At 43.8% G+C, this 17,675-nt stretch overlaps 3 protein-coding genes across 3 annotated transcripts; 1 reads left to right on the forward strand and 2 right to left on the reverse strand.

The window, feature by feature from the left end:
* Nucleotides 1-5,216: 5,216 nt before the first annotated feature.
* On the reverse strand, nt 5,217-11,441 carry LOC132264425 (dymeclin-like). Its single transcript, XM_059764637.1, has 8 exons — nt 11,147-11,441; nt 10,567-11,079; nt 10,182-10,504; nt 9,277-9,449; nt 6,521-6,646; nt 6,294-6,456; nt 5,770-6,224; nt 5,217-5,686 (listed from the first exon to the last, which is right to left on the reverse strand). Exons 1-8 carry the CDS (start codon nt 11,287-11,289, stop codon nt 5,531-5,533), a joined length of 2,052 nt encoding a protein of 683 aa, XP_059620620.1. The 5' UTR covers nt 11,290-11,441; the 3' UTR covers nt 5,217-5,530.
* LOC132264438 (adult-specific cuticular protein ACP-20-like) lies at nt 7,899-8,545 on the forward strand. The gene is made up of 3 exons (XM_059764655.1): nt 7,899-7,913; nt 7,999-8,124; nt 8,182-8,545. Exons 1-3 carry the CDS (start codon nt 7,899-7,901, stop codon nt 8,431-8,433), a joined length of 393 nt encoding a protein of 130 aa, XP_059620638.1. The 3' UTR covers nt 8,434-8,545.
* A 142-nt stretch (nt 11,442-11,583) lies between the features above and the next one.
* LOC132264446 (cyclin-G-associated kinase-like) lies at nt 11,584-17,538 on the reverse strand. Its single transcript, XM_059764662.1, has 7 exons — nt 17,284-17,538; nt 16,319-16,555; nt 16,096-16,226; nt 15,670-16,032; nt 13,102-15,603; nt 12,561-12,722; nt 11,584-12,480 (listed from the first exon to the last, which is right to left on the reverse strand). Exons 1-7 carry the CDS (start codon nt 17,414-17,416, stop codon nt 12,370-12,372), a joined length of 3,639 nt encoding a protein of 1,212 aa, XP_059620645.1. The 5' UTR covers nt 17,417-17,538; the 3' UTR covers nt 11,584-12,369.
* Nucleotides 17,539-17,675: the final 137 nt, after the last annotated feature.

The raw sequence follows: 17,675 nt of genomic DNA on the forward strand, positions 1-17,675 counted from the left end.
CGTTATTATTTATGAATAATGCCCATTTATGTCTCTAAAATGAAAGCTAAATTCCTTCGCTTAATACAACAATATTTCACTTGCTTGAGAGTTGATTCTGTTTGTGCCACCTGCTCTGCACAAGCACAGCCAGTGGAGAGTCCCTCGTCTCATTTTCAATCTACCCAGTGCTCCACAACTTTTGTCCACCCCCTCACGCCAGCGCCCCCGCCCTCCAGCGCCCTGTACGTGTATATGAATGAACCTCTTTGCATTTATGGGTCGCTCTCTAGGTTCAATTTGGCAAACGTTTGGCGCTGTACTTCCTGAGCATACGAACCACTCACATCGCCATACACACATTTCAGGGCTTCGATGGGGTGGGAAAGACTCAGGACCACCGGCTTCCGAACTCCACTCTCCATCTCTATGAAGTTTAAAATGGGAATATTATGTATTTAAAGTTGTGGAACGGAAGAAATTACAACACCCACTTCTTCTTGACACACTTCAGAGCTGAGATCAGTGCCCACACAATACAATAGATCTGGATGATGATGATTAGACATTTTAGACCAGTGAAAAATAGACTAAGCAGAAAATCACTTATTAATAACGATTGATAATTTGATCTGCACAAGCCAGAGTATCTTAAAACACACGAAATCTCTGGACAGAAAAACTTAAAATGTAAAATCTATATTAAAACATAAATAATTTGAAATTGATCAACCTTTTTTCAGCTCTAGTAACTGTTATGCGAATTTCTTTCAATTTTGTGACGCTAAAAACTTAACATAGAGAATAACGACAAGTCACAATTAATTCTTGACACCCATCGGATAAAAAGCAGAACCATTTTCGTCATTTTCTCATCACATCTCCATCGCACCGGTACTCTTGACTGTGGCATCCTTTTAGGCAGCGACTAAGAAGACAACGGAGATGAGATGTTCAGACGATGAGTGTTGGGTGAATATTGAAATCATGCCATTCACCCTCATTGCAGACTATTATAGTAATTTTATGGGGGCGAAAAGCGCGAGATGAGAGATGGAGAGAGAGATTAAATTGCATTTCTATCGTGCGTGTGTGTGTGTGTGTGTCTCATGGGTGAAAGGGAGTGCACTTGTGCATGCTATGTTGGGTGAGTTGCATGTTTTAGTAGCCGAAATGCATGCACCATCAGTGGAACATACAAAAATCGAGCGAGAGTGAGTCTCAGGAGTGAAGTTTTGGTGGAAATTGCATCCACTCCCCAGTCAAAATGCCCATTCATTGTGGCATAAACTTTGCGTCTTAATTGTGCCTGTCGTCTCGACGTGGAAAACATTTCCGTTCGCTGGATTTGCCTCTCGTCTCGCCAGTTCGTGGGTGACGAAATTGAGCATCGAACTCCGCTTGCCGATGGGTTCAAAGGGTGACATGCGAAGGGGTGGTGATCCCCAGGCGGTGGCACCGGGGGAAATGCTTGAATGTAGCATACAAATAAATTGTCACCCCAGATCCACATGACATGGGGAAATCATTATAAACTGAAATCCAATTTCTATTTATCCATAATTTAGCTCATGGGGAGAAAATGTGTATTTATTAATATTCAAACAGCAAGTGGAGAAAACTTAAATCGGCGTATGATTCCAACAACAGCAGGGAATTGTGTGTTATTTTAGGCCTCTGGTAATTTTCCATCCTTGATGCGAGAATTTCGGCAATTGCTTCCTCAACGTATTTTATTTGCATACAGTCTTGACCTGAATAAGATCACATTTACACAAGATCGCACAAGTTTAATATCAAATAACCGACAGTAAGTCACGCTACAAATACATTTTAATTTTTTAAATTTATAGTCAGTTTGAAAATATATTCTGTCCGGAAATGGCGGTAAAATTTAATTAAAAATCACACACAAACACCTCAAGTTTGACCAAAATTCGCACACAAATTCTCAATTACCCTCAAATAAAGTGGAACATAAAGCATGCAAACGCCACTAATAGTAATGCAATTAGTTTCAAAGCACGAAAACCAAACCAGAGAGTAAATTTAAACAGTATTAACTACAATGTTACCAGCCGCTTGGAAACATCGTGCGCAGTGACAGGGCAAATGTGTTTCACAATAGATAATTAAATCAGTATCTTACCCCTAATTGAGAGCTGTAAAAAAAAGTGCTTTTCCCCTCTCAAAATTACTATGGTTCCTCCTGTCTTGCTTCATTTTTGACGCATCACTTTCACTGCTGAAAAATTCCTTGATTATATTGTGAAGAAATGTACGAAGCCTAAAGTGCAAAAGGGTGGAAAACTGGGCCAAGTTATGAGTGTAAAATAGCACAAATCAGCATCCCGTGACCATTTTAACTTCTACCATAATTCCATTCAAAGGTGTGCTCTTGGTAAATGCACAAATGTTAGTTGAGATGGTATTAAGTGTGTGCTTGTGACATTCCTGCATGGAAATATGATGAGGAAGAGCTTCGATGGGGCGTTTTCTGCAAAATTCTGTAGCCCCTTGTCCCCCTGCTGTGAGAAATTCTCCGGGAGGAAGTGGGCGGACGCGGCAAGAAGTGCGGTGTACAAATAAGCAATACACCAGCTAATGTGCGGCATGAAGGGTTGAGGCGCATTTGGGGCACACAAAACGAGGGGTGAGCAAACACAGCACGGCCCCCAAAATGTTGAGTGCTGTGCCAAGATTTAAATGTGTGCCTTGTGTATTAGATTGAGGGGGTGGGGGGTGGCGTTGGGTAGAAGGAAGGAAGAATTGTTTGTTAATGGGACTTGTTGTAATGTGGCTCCCTTCATTTTTCTGCACACACCCACCAATATGACTTTGAGTGGCTGAAAAGTGGCGTGGGAATATCCTTAAATGCCATCTAAATGACACCACGACGAGGTAAGAAAGTCACTCAGCGTCACATGGAAAGTTTATGGGCAGAAGGCGGAGCCAAAGATCACAAAAATTACATCTCAAAAATTTTCCCTGTCGATATTAGGAAAAAAATTATTGTTGAAAGATAATAATTTATAAATTTAAGATGAAAAACAAGTCCAATTCCAAAGAACAGGACTTAAAGCTCTTCAGTCTGACTGTGAATGTATAGATTATTTAGTAATCTAATACAGTAATTTGAATACACCAAATTCTAAAAGCTTGTGTAAGAGTATTATTTCGTAAAATCGGAAGAAAGCCTCCGTATTTCAACCTTGTTCAATTTCGTCAACTTTTTATCCTTTTTCTCAAATTCTACAAGCACTAGAATAAGACTTTCACTACAACACCGCACTTTCATATCCTATTCAATTCTCCGGCGTATTAGAAGAGACATGCAGTGAGAAAGGAAAATTTATCGTTTCTTCTTCATTCTCATTTTAGGGTGAAAAACTATAATGCGATTTTGATACCATTGAGGCGAATAATCCCCCCATTTTCCCAGGCACCGCACCAACAACGAGAGAGAGAGAGAGGGGGAAGCCCTTGATCCCTTCGCAACAGTTTAACAGCGGCCGCATCGCCATGGACCGGAACTTTCCATCCCAGAAATAGATTACCAGTGGGAATCCCCAAATTCTTTGCTGAGTTTTAACACGTTTTCCATTAAGATGCCTCAACTGGACGGCGAAGGTGTACGCTTGTTAAGTTATTAAATGACAATTCCCAACTTCCCTCGGTGTCTATACAAAGTCCCACTCTTTGCGAATCTCCCCGCGGGGAGTGCAGCCAAGTGTGGCAATCAACATATGAAAACGGTGGGATTTCTTTCGCCGCAGCGGCAAAACTTTGCGGCTGAGTCGAAGACAATGTGGGAAATTGATTCTGTTTGTGATAATAGTTGAATTAAACTCACTCTTTCATGCACCCACTCATCTTGGCTGTATTTTCCGTTAATATGAGGCGCAGGGCGGCATTGAGAGTGTAGCTGATGTTCAACTCCGCAGCTTCGCACTAGCAGCCAAACATTGTTCCCATTTTGATTGATTTGTTTGTTCAAGAGGAAGCTCTTGTACGCCTTGCACCGTGCCATGTACTCTCAACTTCAACCACGAGTGACAACTTTTCCGTCAGGACTCATGTGGAAAATGGTGATATGATGTTAATTCAATTTCTGTATGTCTTTTGTCTCCGCACACAATCTACAGCACCACTTCTAACTCAACTCTTTCTCAACAACTTTCGAGACTTTTGCGCTATCTTCGCCCTTTCGCCTTTTGCCTTTCCTTCACAAAAACCACCCTTTGTTACTCCGCCTTGCATCTGTTTCGAGCCGCACTTCACAAATTGCCCAAATTTAATTGTTTCCCCCACAAAATGGGTGTGAAAAATCACTGAGAGGCGCTGAACTTTTGCTAATCTGTCTCTCATATTCAATTTACTTCATCTAGAAACATACGGAGAACCAAACTTCCAGGCTCTTGAAGGAAAGGTTACAATAGTTAGTTCTCAATGTACAGAAGAGAAATCTTATCTATAACCTATTCAATTAAACAATATTTTGATTGAAATCCATTTTAGCATTACAATGTTGACCACAATTTTGCCCTTTGCACTACTTTCTGATGATTCAACCAACGGAAGAACAAGAGCAATCGCCACAGGCGTGTTTACCATATAAAGACGGGCTTAGCATGATTTATATTTCGATATAAAATCAAAATGTTCACACTTCCTAGCGTGGAAGTGGCGAAAACATATGCACTTACAGGGAAGAGAGTGTGGCTTTGAAATACAAACCTACATTTTGTGGAAGTCGGATGGAAAAAATTTGTGTGAGTCTAAAATGGAAGAACAGCTCGAGTCATTGGCAGAAATTAACACAATAATTTAAAAGTCCACAACACGTAATACACTTTTATTCCAGCTATTGAGTAATATTGCGGCAAATTTAGAGATTTATAGAGTGAAAAATATAATTTTTTGCAAATGGCTTTCCCAACTTTTAGGTTTCCATTTCACTCTTTTTCGGATGATGCAAGTTTATTCGTATTTCCATAAAACAAATCTCCTTCGACGAGTGCTTAAAATTCCTGTGCAGAATCACTTTTATGTTGCTATTGGAAGTTATAAGACAAGTGCAAGATTGAGAAAAATCCATTTGTTGATTTCAAAAGTGAGTGAGAATTAATACAATTTCACGGATTAAAAAGCAAACTGTTGAATGCAGACTGGTAATGAATATTGAAAATAAAAGTGGTTTTATTAGTAAAAATAATTTATTGATGTATTCTCTCCTCTCAATATATATCGTTATTATTATTATTATCTTCATCAATTTTACCGTCCTGTTTTATCTCGTGTTTTTTTGTAACTCTTCTGGGTGTTTGTGTGTGTGTGTGTGTGTGTGTGTGTGTGTGTGTGCGTATGGAAATAGCGAATTAGCTAAGCCAAAGGAGTTATTAATGCGGCTCCCTTTTTCTCTGCAATAATTATACAATCTTGGCTCGAATTTTACAAATTCTTTAGTATTTTCGGTCACATTTATCCGTTCTTTCCCCTAAATGTGAGAATTGTATGAACAGAAAAGAAGTTGAGATATAAATTTCTCATGTTAACAATTCACAATTGTTTCTGTGATTATTCCCTTCATTGATTCCGAGCTAAAATGTATACAGCCACATTTACTGACCAGCGTCCAAACGTACGGAATGAAGAATTCCTGTGGTTCATTTTCTTCCACATACTTGAACTTCAAGTCGGGGAATTTCTGCATTGAAACAAATTTCTCGTATGAGTTTTCGGTATTATGCAGAAAAGATAAATTGTCGAGTCAATATTTTCAACACTCACCCTCAGTCTATCGCTGGACCACTGACTAGCACCCTTGGAAATGACTTCGAGGACCTCATTCACACCCAATTCGCCGCGCTGCTCCTGCACACGCTGCAAGCGTGAGGAGAAGAAGCCCACCACCATGTCGATATTCTGGATGATGTCCTGGAAGGCGTGATGCGAGCGGAAGTTCTCAAACACCTGCTTCTTGTACAGCAGCGTGTACACCAAATTGGGACAGTAGAGCAGCTGATGCGACAGGCACGAGTTGAGGATCTCCAGCACCATTCGCAACACCTCCTCCAGCACCGACAGATCCTGCAGCATCTCCTCCTTGGAAGTCTGCACGTCCAAACTCACCCCGTTCGCCGGCTGCTTCAGCAAATTGTCCAGGCGCGAGTGTTTGCGCGCCAACGTCTCGAACAGACTCACCATCCGCTGTGCCACGTACGGATGCAAATACCGGAATTGCCCTGCCATGAAGAGGAGTGCAAAACAGCAATTAATCCCTCATTCACACACAGCCAAATCCCCCAAATCACCTGACATGTTCGCCAGCGCAGCCAAGCAGTTGGTGTGCAAATATTTGTCACGCATCTTCAGCATGTTATACTGAATGGTGCGAATTACAACGAGCACGAGCAGTCCACCCAGGGAGATTTCAGAGATTGAGCGCTCCGTGTACCAACTGATGGTTTTCAGCATCTGCAAGTGGATGTCATGAGTTAACAACGTCACACGCGCCATTCAATTCCCCATATTAGCTCACAATCTGATGAACACTCTTGTTGAAGCCGTCGTCTTCGCTCAGGATCAGCAGAATTATCAGCGACATGTAAATATGATGAGACGTACTATCTGGCGCATGATAAAGCGTCTGAAGGATGGGAATCACCTGCAAACGAGAGACACGCTCAATGCCAACATTTCTCTTAACAGTACTCAAAACTTTCATAGGAAAAAAAGCCAAAAATTATTTACACCCGAAAAAATTCGGCAAAAAGCAAGTACAATTAAGTGAAAAATGAGCAAAAATCAACTATAAAAGACTCTGAATTTTTAAACCATGAATCTTGACTTCAATTTTCAGAGCACAATTAATTACTATATAACTCCTTTACTCTCTTATGACTGGCGTTTTATTGTTTTATTATTTTAATGCATACGAAAAAATCACTTGAATTCATACATTCCAAACGGAATTTTTAACTATTTACGCTACTGATCGAAATATGACTTAAAACTATGAACTTTCTTAGCTTACGTGGAGTTGAAATTTCAATTTGTTGCACAAATTTGAAGGAAAAAATATATAAAATCTCTATTATCCGAGACATGAACCATAACACAAGATTTCAAGATTAAGATTTCTTACAAGGGGGAAATCACTCGCAAGTTGAGACCAAAGACTTTTTGATTATTCTGATTATTAATCAAATTTTGATTATTTTTTATAATCTTCTGAATATTTGATTAAAAATTGATTTTTTCGTGCAAATTAATAATAAAATAATCAATAAAATAATAAGAAAATAACCTTTTTTATTATTTTATTTAAAATTTGATTATTTTTCCATTTTACTTGAGAAAATAATCTTTTTTTTTTAATTATTCAACTCAAATAATTGATTATTTGATTAGAGAAGATTGAAATTTCTAAAAAATTGCCTTGTGACTTGATTTTTTGATTCAAGAAGCTGTTCAAAGATATCATTTCATGGTCATTTGTTATTTCTTCAGCAGCACACGAGAAATCTCTTAAAGAACACAAGTCTGATTATGCGTCTGGCCGGCAAAATATTCCACAATTGTCTTACTTTCGCGCCCCGTCACTCTTAATTAATAATCAAATTAATTTCCCTAATAATATTAAGTAATATATGTAACAATGCTGTCTAATTTGTCTGTTATGGCTGCTCGCGGAGAGGAGAAAGAGAGAGAGAAAACACACAGTGCTCAAGGCGCGCTTTCAATGGATGACCGCTCGACTCTCTTGGGGGCTCGTTTTTTGACTATAAAAGCCCCAGTGTGGGCGCTAGGAAATCAGTTCACCTCGTGCCTTCAATCCAAAAACAATTGGAGTAACAGACTCATATTCGAGTAGTGATATTTCATATCAGACCGACAACAATAATCCAGCAATCACCATGCAGTTGATCAAGGTGGAGCTGATTTGGGAATCAGAAGAGTGTTGTGCAAATACTAACGTGAATCTTCTTCCCTCCGCTTTCTTTGGGGCTTCTCTAGAGTGCTTTCTGTCTGATCGTCATCGTAGCTGCCGTCGCCGCCTTCCCCGGCCACGCTGAGAGCTACGCCAACCACAACAGCCACCACCACGGCGGTGACTACCATCACGAAGAGGAGCACCATCATGTAGGCTCAGCCACGATCCCTCTAATCCCAATCACTGACGCTCTCTCTCTCCCTCAGGCCCCAGCGCCCTACAAGTTCGAGTACGGCGTGAAGGACTTCCACACGGGAGACAACAAGGAAGCCTGGGAGCACTCAGACGGGCACGTGGTGAAGGGCGCCTACTCCTTCCACGAGGCTGATGGCACCAAGCGCATTGTGGAGTACACCGCCGATCCCCACAATGGTTTCAACGCTGTGGTGAAGCGCGTCGGACACGCCGACCATCCACAGGTGCACCACCATCATCATCACCACGAGGAAGGATACTAAGGCCATAGCAATCCAGCACATCCACTCACTTAGTCATTCCCGGATTCGACCCACAGTCATCAGAAACCGTACCTCAACACCCACACCCCTCTTCTATTTCTTCTTCCCCTGTCCAGCCCAATCATGTGTAGACAATTTAATTGATTCTTGCGCGTTCCGTGTAACCAAAGTCAATAAACACATAAGAGGACTTTAAAACTAATTAATTAATTAACTTCACTCGCCGCTGCGCATCTCTCCAATTATGCAACACTTGTGGAAGTGAGGAAGGAAGCGAATTCACTTCGCATTCTTGCAAAGAATTCAGCGAAAGAAATATAATACAAATCGATGAGTGAATCGAAAACGACGAAGAGTCAAAATTGTAAGATTTCAAGAGAGTAAATTGAAAATTTAGCGTTATTACAGCAGTGAAAATTACCAAATTTACTTCAAAACCATCAAAACACCTTCCAATTGCTCTGTAATTAATTTTTTGTGAATATTTCAGTTGGTTTTATTGGAAATTTTGGCTGAAAACCTGAAAATATCACTTTCCAAAGTCGATTTTGATAGTTTTTGAGTATATTTAATAAGAAAACATGTATTTTTTCATGGTTTTCAAGTGAAAAAATTGAAAAGACTTGAGAAATTTTATATTAATTCAAAGTCTAAGAACATTTATGGATATTTCTGATAATCTAAGACTCTTTTTTACTATTTTCTCATCATATACAAATCTCAAAATTTTCATAGTAGAACAGATAAAAAGCTTCTCAAAAAAACAAGTCATAAACTATGAAAAATTGACTCTTCATGGTTTTCGATTCACCTTTCGAATAAAGTCTGTCTTAATCTACTTACGAGATTTTGCAAATCCGGTTGAGCCATCACGAACTTGTAGAATCGCTGATTGCGGTGCAGCAGCAAGTAGAGAAGAAGCGTGGCCTGATCAATGGTGATTATTTGGCAAAGAGTGTTGTACAGCACGGAGAAGTCAATCTTGAAGCTGATTACCTCCTTTGACTGGTCATTTTCTGCAGGAAATTCAGCAAAATGTGAATGAAGTGGAAAAGAAATGAAAATTTATAACAATATAATCCAATTACAAATGATATTTATCAGTTATTTCTTCATTTTTTTTATTCTCAATCGTTGAACTGAACAAATTGGAATTTGTTCTTTTAAAAAACCTTGAAAAATGCAATAAAATTTCACTGGAATTTTTTAAAACACTCGTTTTTTTCTGCCCAACAATTCAAAAATACGAATTTCACAAGCATAACGAAACAAATTTCCTGCTCATTGATAAGCTCAGCTAACAAGTTGTAGAATTATCTGCAGACTCGCTGTGGCAGTGTTTCGGTAATACAAACCCAGCAGAGAGCGAGAGAGATTATCGTGCTCACGAAATGAGATTGAAAGTGACCCAATTCTCCAGCTCTGCAGTAAATTGGAGCACAGACACCTTTTCTCACTCATAAAAACAACATCACACAAATCTAATCCTCTTTTCTTGGGCGAGAAGAGAGAGAGAATGTGAGCCAATGAGTCAACATTGTGCATTTCGACTTTTGTGTATCTCAGCGAATGATCAGCGAATTTAACGAGCATGATTTATGTCTTCCAAAGCACCCGTGAAAATTGGGAGCTTTGCACAATGTCTGGCTTAAAAAAAATTCAATTAGCCACTAATTAGATAAAGATTAGAGCGTTGCGCGAGCGTGTGGCGAAAGTGCAACAGCTTGGCTGGCGAGTGGATTTCTCACCTGAAGCATTGGCGCAGTTGAACAGACTGAAGCGGTACAGATTCTCCTTGCCAGTGTGGTGATTCGTGAGGATGAGAATCAGCAGGAGGCTCTGGTTGGCGAGCGGGAAGTGCTCTCTGAACGTGTTGGGCAGGTCGGGATTCGCCAGCACGTCCTGTGGCTTCCGGAACGTGAGCATTGACCACAGCGACTCTGCGATGCCGAACACGAAGGATCCGCCGGAGTTGAAGCCGAACATCCCCTGAGGCATCTGACTCTTGCGGCTCACGAAGTGCAGAAGAGCGCTCATGAGTGTATTCCCATGCTGACACTTGTAAATTGCCCTGAAACAGAGACAAGAAGCGGCTGAAGAATGATCAATTTGTGGATTATCTTGAAATCTCACCTGTAAATTGAAGACTTCTCCGTGGATTGGGAGGAATAGAGATGCACGGAGAGGAGAGTGATGAGATTGTTCACCGCCTCCAGGTGCAAATGGTACGTAAAGTCCTTCACCGGGATAACAACGATAATATTAACAATTGCCTCGAGGAAGGACTCGAACTTTGAGCCATCCACAGTCACACTGGTCGCTTCTGAGCTGTCCTCGACAGCCACACTCTCGTCCTGCTTCTCCACGGACTCCTTCTTGGCCGCCGGCACAGCCTCGAAGTGCTGCAGGAGCTGATACTCAGATCCCGTCTCCACGATGTACTTCACCAGGGAGCGAATGATGAACAGAGCGTTGAAGCTCTGCCACACATGCAGAGTGCTTTCCTGGTCAGACAGCGCCAGCAATTCCGTCACCTTGCTCAGAAACACCGAGATCAGGGATCCCAGATTGCCGGAGTGGAGATTGTGGCTGATGAAACTCTGGCAAGTCGTCTCCAGGCGTGAATCCAAGCTCAGCTGCTCCTGACTGAAAAAGAAACACAACAGACGCGATAACACAAGCCACCTGCTTCCGGACAGATTGCCACGCTCACCTGTTCGTGGGGAATGCAATGTGGAACTTGAGGAAGCTCTCCCAGAACATAGAATCCTCCACCGGAACGTGATCCTTTCCCACGAACTTGCTGAGAAAATCATTGCTGGCGAAGTCTTCCTGTCGGCTCACATTGGCTCCCATTTTCACCACTTAAACACTTATCAAACACACACCAACTATCCAATCAGTCAATACGGCAAGTCTGGGTCTTCAGAGAATAGTCATTGCAGGGCTAAAATAAGGATAATTCACGCACAATTGCAGGACAATTCGCCAATATTATTTTTGCCACGGTGTAAATAAGATTTGACGTCAAACTAATTCCCAGCATTCTCGTTGGCGCTTCAATCGCGACTACAATTTCAAGCGAACGACTTCTCTTAAGATAAGAGATTCTGGACGATCTCCACAATTTACAAGGATAAAACGCAAAAATTTATCGATATAACACATTTTATTATTTTCAATATATTTATGTGTATATTTGTTATTGTTAACCCAATTAATTTTTCATCTTTTATATCTTGTATTATCAATTTTTTCAACAATTTCATGGGTAAAGCATAACATGTTTGCGGCTTTTTGTGAGACAATGAAAACAGCCTCGAAGATTTTTCTTTGTGGAATTTGCCTTCATTTCAGAAAGAACATTTTGATAAAATACTTCTCCAATTGCATAAAATTATAAATTACATCCTAATTCTCGCATTGCAATAATCAGTCAAATACTTTAAGTACAATTTCATTTAGATATAATCAAATAAGAGCCAAGAATAAGGAATCCAATTGAAAATACAATTTGGAATGCACAATATAATAGTTTATTGATTCATCCTCTTCCTAAACTTCATTCCTAGCGCATCTCTCCTAAAAGTCAAAAAGGGCGGGAAGAAATATAATTCATAATAATTACCTAAAAGAGTACAATCTGCATTTCACGCGCCTAAATGCATTTTCCTTCCACCTTTTTGTCCTTCTCGCACCTCTCCCTCTCTCTCTATAATTAACATTTCATCACAGTCAATCCTATTTCAATATAAATTATATCTTTCATACAGGATTAAACTACTTGTGTGATTGTTTAATTAAATTAAAAATTGCCTAATCTCAGAAAAAGAAAATGTTCAACCACAAAATGACTTGAAAAAAAGGAATCATAAATTCTAAACGTGGCAAAAGAAGTTAATAATTTCAAGCCAATTCTCTCTCCGCTCGATGATCTCAATTTGGAAACATATTCTGCTGAGATGCGTCATTCTCGAAGTCACTCCATGCATTATTCAACTCCATGAAAATCATCTTCGCTATCTTCTCATTGTCAGTTCCCATTTGCTGTGTCGGCCGGAAGAGTGGAAAGAAGACAGAGTTCACAGGCGGTCACACACATTGCAAATTGATTTCTGTACACTCACCTTGTCGGGATGAACGGCCAGGCAGGCCTTCCTGTACGCCTTCTTCACATCCGCCGCGCTCACCAGCTGGTGCATCTCACACTTGTTCCACTTCGCATCCGGCCACAGCACGGCGTGCATCGAGCAGAGCAGAGCCCGGATGTTGCTCTTCTTCCCCTCCGTCTGAAAGTGGCCAAAAGGGGGAAACATTGAGACTCCTCCCACTCGCTTGCCACGCCCACTTATCATGTTTCTCAGCATTTTAAAGCCAAATTTATCTTTACTTTTCGCCTCTCAGAAACAACTTTAACCAATTTTCGCCTCTATTCAGCTCACAAATCCTTTCCCACTCTCTTCTCTTCATTCCCATTCATTCATCACACAACAAGAAAGCACTTTTATGGCCTTTCTCTCTCTCTCTCTCTCTCTCTCTCTTTGCTACCAAAATGTATCATGAAGAATTGTTAAATTTCGACAATCTTGCACACAATAGGCCAAAAGTACTAAATCTCACGTCAAATGGACGCAAAAATAGCACCATAAAAACAGCATAAACACTCACCCATTCCATAATCTTCAATTTGTCCGGATCCATATCTCTCGCAATTTCCTCTTTGCGCATTTCGTTGATTGAACGCGGCCCTTGGGAGCTCTTGCTGCCGAACGTGTAGCCTTGACTCCCCAGAATGTCAGCGAAAATGTCACCACTTCCCGGATTGCTCTTCGCCCCCTTCTGTGCGCCCGCATTCGGCGGCGTCTCGGCGAAGTGCGACCGGCTGTAGTCCGGCTTCTGCTCACCCGGACTCTTGGCCGTCTGATGGCTGGGCGTGGACGGCGCCCGCGGCGACGGAGTCGCAGCAAACTGGTGCGTCGGACTGGAGAATTGCGTCGATCGTGGACTGGGCGTTGTGCTCGTCTTTCCGCCGCCCCAATTCACATTCAAGCCACTCGCCAAGTTGCCCAGATCTGAGAATGGATCCGGCTTCTGTGGTGGCGCCGCTTGAGGCTCCTTCGGCGCTGCCGAGGCGGAATTGTTGGGCTGCAGAGGCATTGTGGGTGCCGTGAAGTTGCCCGCGAAGGGATCAAAAGTCTCCCCGCCATTGCTGGGCGATGATTTCTGCGGGAAATTTGCGTTGAAGTTCAAATTCAATCCATTCAAGTCCTCCGGCATTTGACTAGATTGCTGCTGATTCGTCTTAATTGAGCCAAACAAGTCATCCAGTCCATTGGCATTCGATGAAGCGTTCTGCGTGTTGCCCAACAGATCGGGAATAGGATTCTTCATGCCATTTGTGGGCGGCAGCAAATCCCCATCGGCATCGTGAGAGTCAAAACTGCCCAGAAGATCAAAACTGGCCTCCTGACGCACAGGCGGCGGCTCTTCTGCACTCTCTCTGCGCTCGCCCCTGGCCAAATTCAGCAGATCCACATTCTTAATGCTCGACAACTGCTCGGGCTCTTCCTCTTCAGTGTCCGACAATTCTACCGGCTCAATGTCAGGACGCTGTGGCATAGCTGGCGGCGGACGAGGCGGCGGCTGAGCCACAGCCGGCGGTGGAGCAGGACGCGGAGGAGCGCCTGGACCAGATTTCGGCTTGGAAATGAAATTATCCACCGTCTCTTCGTACTCCAGAGCATTGCTGAAGAGATTCAGCGGATCTCTGGCCGGCTTAGTTGTCATCCACGGCAAGGTGATTTGCGGCATTCTCTCCATGTCACCCACAAAGATGCTCAACGCCACATGGAACTTCATCGGCACGTGCTCCACATCGGGAACATCATCCAATTCCGCTTTGTCAAAGTGCAAAAGAGTCTCCTCTTCCGGTATGAAGCCAGTGTGGAGTTGGAATTGACATACTTTCAGGCCTTGTGGTCGTCCCATGCCCTTGAGGGCATTCCTGGCATGGAATACAGACACTGTGATGTCACCACAAACAGTCACATTCAGCGGAATGGACACCTTTCCCTCGGAAGCGTGATACAGACGCATCTTCTCGTACTCCTGCACCGTGGAGAAGACTACGCGATCATGGCAAGTCACCTCCACATACATTCGACACCCATCGCGGGCCTTCGTCATCCTGGGCACCGGTGAAACCGTGACAGAGACAAGAGTGACGGGCTTGAAGTGTGGAAAGTGCGGAGTGGTGCGCAGAATATCGCCCAAATAGTACAAATATCGCTGCTCCGACGGCTTCATATTCGGCGGCGTTCGCTTCACGGCAAATATCTGCATGGCATCTTCAGGCTCACGCACGAGACTCGCATAGATCAGCAGAGCACTCACCATTGTGGCCGCTGTGGCTCTGCCATTGTCTGTACTCTGAATAATCACCACACTCTTGGGATCTGCACTCAGGAATCCGTACATGTCCTCGGCAATTGAGTACATGGCGTGCAGAAGAGGCGCCTTGGGCGGCGCCGGCGAATACATAAAACTGCACTCCACCGTCCGAACAGGTGGCGGAAGTCGCGGACACGTTCGCGCACCCAAATTGTAGATGCTCATCTTGGCCAGCGAGTGTCGACTCTCCAAATACAGCTTCACGTCGTCGATGTTGTTCGTCTTGTAGGCAGATTCCAGGCCCTCCGACGGACACGGCATGACGACTATTCGTGATGTGATGTAGCTAATGTCCAGGTCTGTGCGTGCAATTGTCTGCTGCATCGTCTGCATCACCTTGGACGACGTGTCCTTCAGGTTCTTCAGGAAGCTTCCCGCGCCGCCGCGCAGCGACGAGAACAGCCCTCCGCCGCCGTGATGTTGATAAGGATCCGCCGGATTGACGGGCATTTGTGCTGGCTGCCGGGGAAGTTCGCTGGGACGCGGAGGCGCTGGACGATGCGGCGGAACGGGTGATGCTTGAGGTGGAGTCGGCCGCGGAGGCTGCGCTGGACGGTTGGGCGCATGAACAGGACTCGGATTCGGTGTTTCACTCGGAGGCGTGTGCAGAGGTTTGCCCTGCAGCCCCAACGGACCCTTCAGCGACCACTCCATCGACTCGGAAATAGCAGCTAATCTCTCCAGCACAGTGGAAATGTCGAATCTCTTATTGGGATCCACCTGGAAAAAGCCAAATAATAACATTTAGATGACAATCTTGCAAGAAAAGGGCAAAGAAGTTCTCACTTGAAGACATCCTTTGATGATATCGTGGAAGCAGACGTAGCGTGAGTCTCCGGGCAGCGTGTAGTTGGCATTGATGATCCTCAGCTTCGCGGAGTCCTCGAAGGGGTGCTTCTGGAAGCACAGACAGTAGAGGATACATCCCAGCGCCCACACGTCTGCCTTGGGGCCTATTTGATAGTTGGCCCAAGTGTCCAGCTGCTCTGGCGATCGATACATCGGCGTCGTCACCGTGGCCAGCTGATCCTCCAGGTTGTTCCGCTGCTGTGCCGACCACGACATGTCCGGCGTGTAGATGTCCGTGGTGGCGGACCCGAAGTCGCACAGCTTCAGCAGGCCGTCATTGGCCAGGAGGAAGTTCTCAATCTGCCCCCAATTAGTGGCCAATTAGAAACGCAGTTTCTCACTAGGATTACACAGGGGAATTACCTTTATATCTCTGTGGGTTATTGGTGGATGCTGCGAGTGCAGATGACTGACTGCACGTGCCGCTTGATAGAAGACACGGAGAACTGTGGGCGGTTCTAGAGCGCTGCCCAGACAATCGACCAGCGTGCCGCCTGAAATATTCCACACAACAAACACAATGAGAGTCAAAGGCGCGCTGATAAGCCAGCCCGCGAAAGCTGAGTGATAAATTATCCCCACACACCTTTGCACAACTCCGTGACCAAGAGATACTCCGCATTTCCCTGGGCGCTCTGCGTCCGGTCGATGAATGACGCCGCCACGAACGTGACGATGTTGGGATGCCCGGACAGCTGCTTGTGGATGTTGATCTCCTTGATGATGGTGTTGCACGCCTCCTTGTCGGCGCCAATGAGCTTCTTCAGGGCATACTCAGCGCCAGATTGAGTGTCCTGCGCCACATACACAAACGCGAATCCGCCTACGTGGGCAGAGAGACGAGCATTAGCACGCGATAAGGCATTCCCTGCCCTTCGGCAGAGTGTGCACTTGCGCCGAATTGGCCTCGAAACTGCCACAGAATCTCGCAAAGCTCGCAAGAGCTGTGATTTTTTCAGGCAAAAGCGCCGCAAATCTTTCGTCCTGAGCAAATTGATTTATGTCTCTCGTGCGGAGGCGGAGGAATCAAATAGCATGAAGGGTATCATCGTTGAAATAAGACACTCTCTCCTTCAGCTATTTCTGGGCAAAGTGGCAAAGAAAGAAAAAGAAAACTTCGCCCTGAAAAAAAGCCTCCATTGCAATCCGGAAGACAGACTTTTTTCCACAATGTTCGGGAGTCAAACAAAGCGTAATCGCATGATGGCCTTTGGCCAGGAAATAAACAACTGACACTCATGTGCGGGACTTCAATTGCCTTGTTAAAGCAAAAGTTATTCCAATTCATAAACACACGCTCACGAAATTGAGCAAGAGAGTCTTAAGAATGACCAGTGAATATGCGCTCTGGAGCTGCGGTCGAAGCCAGGAAAGAAAGTTCTGGCAGGGAATTTCCCAGCGGAAAACCCCTTGCCACTCTCCGCAGCCTCAATTGTGGCCACAAAGACCGATCAATGGTCACAAATTGAAGGGATTTGGAGGCGACATGAGGTAAACAAACGCCAATTAAAGGGCGTAAAGTGAAAATTGTGCAAGTGAAAATACGCTCACCTTCAGCGATCACTCGCTTTATTCGCAATTTCAGGGCGCCCACTTCCACCACTTGGCCCACAAACTCATTCTCCTGACCACCATTCGTCCCTGTGTTAAAGTATCCTATAGCTGACTTGAAGAATTCACTCATTTTCCCCACAAAGCCACGAAAACTCAGAAGCAATCACTCGCGCTATCCAACTTTCTTTTCCACAAAAACGCCATGTTCTGACGTCCCACGGCCAGCGCGTGGCAATTCACTACGCGTAAAATACCCGCGAGAGTCTCACGCATTTTTGTACAGTTTGCGAAGAGTGAATTTTACTGATAAATCGGCATCTTGCGAGCGGAGAAGAATGTATTCCATCTAAGCATTTCCCAGAATTATTCATTCATCCATTCAATTGATC

Source organism: Phlebotomus argentipes, unplaced genomic scaffold, assembly GCF_947086385.1.
Source record: "Phlebotomus argentipes unplaced genomic scaffold, Phlebotomus argentipes genome assembly contig_35, whole genome shotgun sequence".
Taxonomy (NCBI): Eukaryota; Metazoa; Arthropoda; class Insecta; order Diptera; family Psychodidae; genus Phlebotomus; species Phlebotomus argentipes.

Excerpts from the sequence above, each read along its gene's own strand:
- LOC132264425 (XM_059764637.1), bottom strand. The coding sequence starts at position 11,289 with ATGGGAGCCAATGTGAGCCGACAGGAAGACTTCGCCAGCAATGATTTT. Across the intron at positions 6,457-6,520 it reads ACAAGAGTGTTCATCAGATT|ATGCTGAAAACCATCAGTTG; the intron begins GTGAGCTAATAT and ends ATCCACTTGCAG. Across the intron at positions 6,225-6,293 it reads TGCGCTGGCGAACATGTCAG|GGCAATTCCGGTATTTGCAT; the intron begins GTGATTTGGGGG and ends TCTTCATGGCAG.
- LOC132264446 (XM_059764662.1), bottom strand. The coding sequence starts at position 17,416 with ATGAGTGAATTCTTCAAGTCAGCTATAGGATACTTTAACACAGGGACG. Across the intron at positions 12,723-13,101 it reads AATTGAAGATTATGGAATGG|ACGGAGGGGAAGAAGAGCAA; the intron begins GTGAGTGTTTAT and ends GGCCACTTTCAG. Across the intron at positions 12,481-12,560 it reads TGGCCGTTCATCCCGACAAG|CAAATGGGAACTGACAATGA; the intron begins GTGAGTGTACAG and ends CGGCCGACACAG.
- LOC132264438 (XM_059764655.1), top strand. Across the intron at positions 8,125-8,181 it reads ACGAAGAGGAGCACCATCAT|GCCCCAGCGCCCTACAAGTT; the intron begins GTAGGCTCAGCC and ends TCTCTCCCTCAG.